At 57.7% G+C, this 9,499-nt stretch overlaps 1 protein-coding gene across 1 annotated transcript; it reads right to left on the reverse strand.

Moving 5' to 3' along the window:
* Window positions 1–224: 224 nt before the first annotated feature.
* On the reverse strand, window positions 225–7,678 carry TAC3 (tachykinin precursor 3). Its single transcript, XM_038753289.1, has 7 exons — window positions 7,549–7,678; window positions 7,130–7,261; window positions 3,864–3,972; window positions 3,437–3,466; window positions 3,061–3,114; window positions 2,621–2,686; window positions 225–311 (listed from the first exon to the last, which is right to left on the reverse strand). The coding sequence occupies exons 2-6, from the start codon at window positions 7,241–7,243 to the stop codon at window positions 2,622–2,624; spliced, it is 372 nt and encodes a 123-aa protein (XP_038609217.1). The 5' UTR covers window positions 7,244–7,261; window positions 7,549–7,678; the 3' UTR covers window positions 225–311; window position 2,621.
* Window positions 7,679–9,499: the final 1,821 nt, after the last annotated feature.

Raw genomic sequence — 9,499 nt, forward strand, 5'->3', positions numbered from 1 at the left:
GGGTCCTATGGAAAAAAAAATCCCGTTATTATTGAAGATTCCAGAGTTTTCCGACCGCGTCACTAAGGAAACGTGTGTCCGGGGCCTGGAGCTGGAGCTGGGGCAGGCGGGGCGCGGGCGGGGGGGTGCGGGCTGGGCCCAGGGGCGGCCTCAAGCGGGAGGAGGCAGGGCCAAGGCGGGACACGGGGGGCACGGGGGGCGGGGGGCTCCCGGGGCCGCCTTTGGTCCGGGAGGGGAGGGGGCAGGCGAGCGGGCCGGGTCGCCGGCCGGAGTCGCTGCCAGCCGGGAGGCCCCCAGGGCGCAGCGCGGATCTGCGGGGAGAAGGCAACCGTCCGAATAATAATAATAGTATTTGTTAATAATAATAATAATGACATTTGTTAAGCTCTTACTATGTGCAAAGCACTGTTCGAAGCGCTGGGGGGGATACAAGGTGATCAAGTTGTCCCACATGCGGCTCACAGTCTTAATCCCCATTTTACAGGTGGGGTAACTGAGGCTCAGAGAAGTGACTTGCCCAAGGTCACACAGCAGACACGTGGCAGAGGCGGGATGCGAACCCATGACCTCTGACTCCAAAGCCCGGGCTCTTTCCACTGAGCAAGCGCTTACTATGTGCCAGGCGCTGGACTAAGCGCTGCCGAGCGCTTGGCCCGACCCTGCCCGGGTTGCTGGGGAGCGGGGGCGGCCTCCCCGAGGGAGCGCGCCACCGCTCCGTCCGGGCTCAAACTCTCCCCGGGCCATTTCAAAGGCCCCCTCCGCCCGGCGGCCCTCCCCTCCTCTCCATCGAGAGTCGAAGAGGGGTAAAAGGCCCGAACCTCCGACAGGGCAAACTCTTCCCTGCCCGCCCCTCCCCTCTCCTCCGCCTTCTCCTCCCTTCCTCCTCTCGCTCCTCCTTCCCCTCCTCCTCTTCCTTTCTCCCTTTTTTTTATGGCATTTGTTAAGCACTGACTCTGTGCCAGGCACTGTACTAAGCGCTGGGGTAGAAACAAGCTAATCAGGTTGGACACAGTCCACGTTCCACATGGGGCTCACATTCGTCATCCACATTTTACGGATGAGGGAACTGAGGCACAGAAAAGTTACGTGACATGCCCGAGGTCACACAGCAGACAAGTGGTGGAGCCAGGATTAGAGCCTTCGCTCCCTCCTTCTCCTCCTCCCCAAGTCCTCCTCCTCCGCCCGCCCCCCAGGATTGGGACACTCAGGAGGTGGGGAGGCCCTCCGGCTCCGAGGGCTCCTCGCAGCTTGTAAGCGCTCCATCAAAACGCATTGTTGGTGCGGCTAGGCGGTTCACACTTAAGTGCGCGACTCTTTTCAAAGCTCCCGGACTCGCTGCGCGCATTAAAAGCAAATTTTCACAATGCGCTTTTGCTGCCATTTGTATAAAATACTACAGCAAAATTGCGCCGTGATTATCGCTCTGGGCCGGTGGCGCGCGGCGCTGGGGGAAGTGTGTCAGCCCGATAAGAGCCTCGCTATAATTACCCGGCCGACGGTCCACCGAAATAACCATCTAATGATCCGCTAAGTACCGGGTAATCAGCGAGTTACGGTTATGACGGCACTGGGGCCTTCCTTAGCCAGCCGCCCAGCGCCCGACCCACTCCGCGAGTGGGAGGGGGAGGCGGCCGGGGAGGAGCCCCCCACCCTTCCAGCGTTCATAATGATAATGATAATAATAATGGTATTTGTTAAGCGCTTACTTGTGCCAAACACAGTACTAAGCCCTGGGGTGGATGCAAGCCAATCGGGTTGGGCACAGTCCGTGTCCCACGTGGGGCTCAGAGCGTCTCAATCCCCATTTTACAGATGAGGTCATTTAGGCCCAGAGAAGTGAAGTGATTTGCCCAAACTCACACAGCAGACAAGTAGCGGAGATTGGTTAGAACCCATGATCTTCTGATTCCCAGGCCCATGCTATCCATTAACCCATGCTGCTTCACCATGCTAGCTCTGGGGGACCAGGGGCTGGGGGCTGCGGGCTGGCCTGAGATGGGGAGGAGGGTCCCGGTGCTCCCGGCGATGGGGTACAGGGGCTGGGGCCTGGCCTGGGACAGGGGAGGGTCCTGGTGCTCCCAGCGCTAGGGTACAGGGGCTGGGGACTGGCTCAAAACGGGGGAGGGGCTGATGCTCCAAAGTCCCTAACTGGGGGAGCCACTGCCCAGCTCGGGGCTGACCCAATAAGAGCCCCCGACACCACCACCACCCACCCGTGACCTGATTTTGGGTCCTTCTGCTTTGTGCCTTTCGTGTGCCCTCGTCTAGACAGCTTGCCTGGATGCAGGGGACTGGACTGGGTGACCTCGAGGTCCGTTCGAGGCTCCCAGTGGGCCATCTGGTGTTCTAGGGTCGCTGCGCTGGCTCCAGGGTCACTTGGCAAGCTGTAATGTTTTCCCTTCTCCACGTCCCCCTCTCCCCCCACCAACACCCCAAGAAGAAATGCTCCCGAGTCTGGGGGCGGGGGGGGGAACGACACAGCAGCCGGGAATGAATCTGGATTTGTCCGGGGGCAGAATGAGGGAGGGGAATGGCCCTCTTCCCTCGCTGAAAGGGGGATCCCCGTCTCCCGTCCCCGCCCCCCGCTCCTTTTACCACCACTCAGTCCCCGTGCTCCTACCTCATTCCGTCACACTGGAAGAATACTTGGGGTCCCTGAAGTTGGGGAAGGCATCCTTGTCTCCGTCTAGAGGGGAGTAGTCGGGGGCAGAGCCAGGGTTGGGCATTCAAGGGGGGAAGCTGCCACAGGGCCGGGCAATCGGGGGAGGGAGACAGGGCCGGGGCTGGACAGTCTTGGAGGGGGAGGAGCAGGGTCAGGTTGGGCAGTCCCGAGGGGGGAGATTCCCGCGGGTGGGTTCTCATCATTCCGCCGCACAGCTGCTTTGGTGCCCCCAGACTCAGTAGGGGCTCGAGGAGCCCCGGAGTCTTGGGCCCGCCCGACTCCCGCTGTCGTTTGCCTGGAGTTCGCGTGCCTCCCGGCTCCACCTTCTCACCCGGGTGTCCGCCTGGCCCTGCCCTGCGCCGGCCCCTGCCCCTTCCCCTTCCCCCGACCCCACCTACCCGCCCGGGCGCGCCTCTTCCCCATGAGTCCCACGAAGAAGTCGTGCATGTCACCTGCGAACAAGGACGCAGTCACGGCCCTGGAGAACACCAAGCTCACTCCCTCCTCTCCCCCCCCACCCCGTTCCCTCCTTTCTCTCTCCTTCTCCCTGTTCCCCTTTGCTGCCCCTCCCGCTCAGACCCCGATTTCCCACTCACCCCTTCCCTCCCGGTCCCTCCCAGCTGATCGAGCCCCTAAGGGGAGGGGAGAGGGCTAGGGTCCAGCCGGCAGCCCCCCGTCCCCCAACGTGGGACTCCTCCTTCAGGGCCCATGTGTCCTCATCCCGGACCGGTCCCCTTCGGAGTCCGTTCGGGACGAGGACGAGGCGATACTCACGCTTTTGGGGAGAGGCAAGCTCCTTGGGATCTGCGGGAGCAAGAGACAAGGGGAAGTGAGAGGCGGGGCCTGGAGGCAGGGCGGCAAGGGGGAAGGGGCACAACTAGATCAGTCAATCAATCGTATTTATTGAGCGCTTACTGTGTGCACAGCACTGTACTAAGCGCTTGGGAAGTACAAGTTGGCAACATAACTAGATGTTATGTTACTAGAACTAGAACTAGATGCTAGCTCTAAGACACCCCCACCCCCCACCCCCGCCATGCATCCCCCAGGCCAATCCGGGCCCCGATCTACATTGACCCCTCCACGGCGTTCCGGTCTGCCCCTCTCCAGGGCCTCCCGGCCTGTCCTCCCTGAACCCCCATGGCGCCCTCCCCCTGCACGTTCCCCGGTGTCCCCCCGTCCCCGGGCCCCCTCCTTTTACCGGCACTGGTCTGGGCCAGAAGTCCGAGCAGTCCGTCCAGCGAGATGGCCCGGCTGTCGTACAGTCTCCGGAGCAGGGACAGTGGCAGCTGGGGCAGGTCTGAGGGCTTCTGGGGAACAACGGCCCGGGGGGCCCGGGGGGCCCGGGGGCAGGTCAGGCGAGGCCTCCGGCAGTCGCTGAACCCCCTCGGGCCTGACTCCCGATTCCGGGGACCAGACAGGGCACTGTGGAAAGAGCCCCCCACCCCAACCCTCCCGGTTTAAAGGACCAGAGCCGCCAGCCGGGGGCCTGCTCTCCCCAGACAGCGGCGACGGAGGGTCATCATCATCATCATCATCAATCGTATTTATTGAGCGCTTACTATGTGCAGAGCACTGTACCAAGCGCTTGGGAAGTCCAAATTGGCAACATATAGAGACAGTCCCTACCCAACAGTGGGCTCATAGTCTAAAAGGGGGAGACAGAGAACAAAACCAAACATACTAACAAAATAAAATAAATAGAATAGATATGTACAAGTAAAATAAATAGAGTAATAAATATGTACAAACATATATACATATATACAGGTGCTGTGGGGAAGGGAAGGAGGTAAGAAGGGGGGATGGAGGGGGGCGAGGGGGAGAGGAAGGAAGGGGGAGAGGAAGGGTCGGGGCAGGGACTGAGGTGGGGGGCGGGAGCGGGAGCAGAGGGTAGGGGGCGGAGGTGGGGGGCAGAGAGAGAGAGAGAGAGAGCTAGAACCGGGGGCGAGGGGTCGGGCACCGGCCTCGGGAGGGGGCTCCCTCGCCCCAACAGAGAGGCAGGGTTCAGGCCGCGGTCGCAGCGCCCCGCTGTGGCCGAGCGGGGGCGTGGCAGCCCCGCCCCGGCAGGGCTCCCCGGGAAAGTTCACCGCTTCACAATTGGGGCGGGGGCCGGGCCCTTATCATCATCATCATCATCATCAATCGTATTTATTGAGCGCTTACTATGTGCAGAGCACTGGACTAAGCGCTTGGGAAGTACAAATTGGCAACATATAGAGACAGTCCCTACCCAACAGTGGGCTCACAGTCTAAAAGGGGGAGACAGAGAACAAAACCAAACATACTTAACAAAATAAAATAAATAGAAAAGCTATGTACAAGTAAAATAAATAAACAAACAAATAAATAAATAAATAATGCATGCTCTCTCTCTCTTTCTCTCTCTCCCCTCTTCAGCCTCCACTTACATTTATCTCAGAGTCTCATCTATTTCTCGGTCACTGTCTCCCTCGTTGTCTGTTTTCCACAGGTTGAGCCTCACTTTGGGGGCTCTATTGCTCTGTCTCTGTCTCTCTCTCTCTTTCCGCGCGCGTGTGTGTGTCTGTCTGTCAATCTCTATCAATCTCGTGGCTCAGTGGAAAGAGCCCGGACTTTGGAGTCAGAGGTCAGGGGTTCGAATCCTGGCTCCGCCACATGTCTGCTGTGTGACCTTGGGCAAGTCACTTCACTTCTCTGAGCTTCAGTTCCCTCATCTGTAAAATGGGGATTGACTGTGAGCCCCACCTGGGACAGCTTAATCACCTTGTATCCTCCCCAGCGCTTAGAACAGTGCTTTGCACATAGTAAGCGCTTAACAAATGTCATTATTATTAAATTAATTAATCTCCCTCTGCTGTGTCTCTGTCTCTCTTTTTCTGTAACGGGCGGTACAACTTCTCCCTCCGGCTCCCACCCCTCCGAGGCTGGGGTGAAGCTCAACGCAGCCCAGAGCCTCCGCCCAGCAGACCCTGCTACCTGGGTACCGGCCCTCCGGACTCCGAAGTGGACACACGCTGGTTTGCCCGTCACTCTGCAACTCAATTGTGGCGATTCTTCTTGGGCAAATCCCTCCCCCCGTAACCCTCTGCCTCTGTGCCCCTCTCCTTGGGTTCTGACTGCCTCGGGGCGGCCGGCCAAGTCAGGAAAAACAAGAGATGGGACTCGGAATTCCTAAATTGCCAGACAGAGGGGGTGGAGTGTGTGTGTGGGGGGGTGTCGGGAGGGTGGGGGTCTTTTTAGCGTTTTCGAATTACCGCAGTTTGATCCGTACAAAAAACCACTGAAAACGTTTTAGAGTCGATAACAGGCGGGACTGATTACCTATTCTGTTTCGGTGTACATGTGCAGGAGAGAGAGAGAGAGAGAGAGAGAGAGAGAGAGAGAGAGAGAGAGAGCCCGCAGCGCCCCACCCCTATCCCTCCTGCCCTAATTTGCTCATCGTGGCCTTTCTGGGGACGGTGGGAGGGGGTGATCTGGAGGAGAGCTCAGAGCCCCCGGGTCCCTGGCCGGGCGGAGCAACACGCCTGCGGGAGGAGGGAGGGCTGGGGGATGAGTTGATAGGGTGAGGGGGAGGGGGCTCCCCTGCCACCGGAGGCTTGGGCTCCCCCCCCCCCCCGTCCGCCCTCGGGCCCTCCCCACGCTGCACCCCCGGGCGGTGGCCGAACAGGTGAGCACAGGGCGGCGGGGGTCAGGCCCCAGTCTCTCTCTCTCTCTCTCTCTCTCTCTCTCTCTCTCTCTCTCTCTCTCTCTCTCTCTCTCTCTTTCTCCCTCCCCCTCCTCCCACATGCACATGCAAGCTGACATGCACACACTGACTGACAGACATGTAGACATACCCCTAAGTCACCGACGTGAACACACACACACACCGTCAGACTCACAAGCACTGACACACCTCTGTAGGCTGGCATGCATACACAGACTGATAGACATGTAGGTGCACGCCCCCGCCAGGGTCACAGACGTTCATTCACAGATAATAATAATAATGATGGCATTTATTAAGCGCTTACTATGTGCAAAGCACTGTTCTATGCACTGGAATGCTTACACACATGCATACACATATACACACACACACAGACTCGCACACCTCAGGAATACTAGGGCACACATTCATGCACACTGACACATGCGTATGAATACACACACCCACACACACACTTGCTGACACTGATACACACCTGCAAACATTCGGATACTGATACTGATTCACACATACAATCTCAGTCACCGTCACTTTGATGCACTCACTGACACACTCATGGACACAGAAACAAAGGCAAACACACGAGCACACTCGGACACACTGACACACACATAGACAACATTCACACAGTCACGCTGACACTCACACGTGCACTCCCTGACACACACTTACTCCCATGCACTCACACGCACTCATGGACACAGTGGCATCCGCCCATCCCACACTCTGCTCCTTGGGTGCGGGAGATCTAGTTTCTGGGGGCTGGGGACTCCTACCTTGCTCTGACCCCCGCGGAGCGCTGGTTGATCCTGCGTCACCTCGCACTCGGCCCCACGGCTGTGACCCACGGCGAGGACCAGCATGGCAACGAGCAGAAGGTCACCCCTCATGGTGCGTGCTGGGGGAGGCTGGGGAGAGGGCACCTGCATGTTGGGATGGTGACCTCTGACCCACATGGTTCCAGCCTCATCAGGAGGAATTCCCGCCCCTGGCCCTCCTGAGGCTCCCCTCCACCCCTGGAGAGGAGCACAGCATCTGATGCCTCCCTAGCTCCTGAGCCAGCTGTTGGGAGGGCCTGGAGAGGTCAGAGCCCCCACTCCCTCCTGTCCCCACATCAGCTCCCTGTCCCCTACCCCTTCCCCCAGCCCTGCCCCCCGGCCCCCAGCCCCCTGCCCAGCACCCAGTGGATGGGTACCTCAGTGGTCAGTTTCTGGGAGAGGTAGGGACTGCAGGGCAGGTAGGCGTGGATGGCCCCTGAGCTCAGGCTTGGGATGGGATGGTGGAAGAAGCAAGAGTCGGTGCTCGGGGATCCGGGCGGTGTTGGGACTCCGTGCTGGCTCTGATTCGGGCTCCGGCTCCGGCTCCCCACTGGGGTGGTGTTGATATGGGTTCTGGGTGGGCAAGGGGGCTGGAGGGAGGGGCCAGGAGCCACCAATCCTGGGGCAGCTCTTGGCCGGGGGGGCCAAGAACTACCAATCCTGGGGCAGCTGGGGGGGGGGGGGAACACAACACACGCATTCCCACTGTCTCAGACCCTCACATACTCACTCACACATGCACACCCAGACCCATTCATAGACACACCTACGCACACACAAACAGCCATCCCCCCCCCGACACATGCACACAGAGCCACAAATACTCCTATACTGTCACACCAACACAGTGAAGACTTATAGACCTAGAGGCAGTCACACCTGGGCACAATCATACACACTCATGTAGTCATACACAGCCATGAGCCCAAGCACAGACCCAGACCACCCCACCCACCACCTACCGCCCCAACCAGCATCCCTATAGGCAGTCACACAGACTCCCCTAGTCACAGGTCCAGTTACACAAACAACCATAATCCCAGTCACACACAGTCAGCATCTTAAACCCATCCACCCACCCAGAGTAATACAACACACAACATTGAAACACATAGCCTCGGTTACAGAAACATAGCCTCAGCCTCACACTTACAAATTTATACTCCTGGACATATCATGCATACACACACATTGAGGTCCCTGGGAATCACTGGTGAGGTCAATGAAGCAGGAAGTCAGTTTAATAATGGTTGTAACTGTTAATTCATTCATTCATTCATTCCTTCAATCGTATTTACTTACTCTGTGCCAAGCACTGTTCTAAGTGCTGGGGTAAGAAACAAAATAATCAGGTTGGATACACTCCCTGTCCTACAAGGGGCTCACGGTTTAAGTAAGAGAGATACCGGGTATCAAACCCTCATTTAACAGATTAGGAAACTGAGGCAGAGAAGTAAAGTGATTTGCCTAAGGTCACACACCAAGCAAGGGTATGTATCTGTAATTATTTGTTTACATTAACTTGTATGTCCTCCTGTAGCCTGAAAGTTCCTTGCAGGCAGGGAACGGATCTACCAATTCTGTTGTACTGTACTCTCCCAAGTGCTTAGTACAGTGCTAGTAAGTGCTGAATAAATGCCACTGATTGATTGATCTCTGCTTCCCAGACCCAGCTCTTTCCACTAGGCCATGCCTATTGAGGGAGCCTTAATTTCACTGTCTGTCTCCCCTGCTAGACTGGAAGCTCCTTGAGGCAGGAATGGTATTTACTAACTGTTGTATTCTCTCAAGTGCCTAGCATAGTGCACTGTGCATAGTGGGTGCTCAGAAGGTACTGATGATGCAGCATACACGGGTTGTCCCAAGGGATGTGGTCCTTTGTCCCCCCCACCTTCTCCCCAAGCTCCCTGCCCCCACTTAATAGGGAGAAATTGGTCACAGTGTCTTCCCAACTCCTTGGCCCCTGTCTCCCCATCTTCCCATCTCTCCATTCCATGGCCTCTACCATCTTCTCCCCCACCCCCCTTCGACCTCTCTACCCCATCTGTCCACATCATTCACTCTGCAGTCTCATCCCCTTCCCTTCTACTGCTCATGCAGTCCCAGTGGGGAGAAGTGGGAGAGAGAACGTGACTGTGAGGTCCCAGCCCCCGCCCCCGCCCCCAGGGATTGATCTCGATCTCGTAATCGCTTCTCTCTCTCTCTCTCTCTCTCTCTCTCTCTCTCTCTCTCTCTCTCTCTCTCTCTCTCTCTCTCTCTCTCTCTCTCCTCTGTCTCCCTTTAATTTCTTTCGGTCTAATCCATCTTCCTGCAGCCCCTTTCCAACCG

Source organism: Tachyglossus aculeatus, chromosome 10 (genome assembly GCF_015852505.1).
Source record: "Tachyglossus aculeatus isolate mTacAcu1 chromosome 10, mTacAcu1.pri, whole genome shotgun sequence".
Taxonomy (NCBI): Eukaryota; Metazoa; Chordata; class Mammalia; order Monotremata; family Tachyglossidae; genus Tachyglossus; species Tachyglossus aculeatus.

Coding starts and splice junctions, on each gene's coding strand:
- TAC3 (XM_038753289.1), bottom strand. CDS start 7,243: ATGAGGGGTGACCTTCTGCTCGTTGCCATGCTGGTCCTCGCCGTGGGT. Junction 3,973..7,129: donor TCCGCGGGGGTCAGAGCAAG/GTAGGAGTCCCC, acceptor GTTGTTCCCCAG/AAGCCCTCAGACCTGCCCCA. Junction 3,467..3,863: donor TCTGGCCCAGACCAGTGCCG/GTAAAAGGAGGG, acceptor TTGCTCCCGCAG/ATCCCAAGGAGCTTGCCTCT.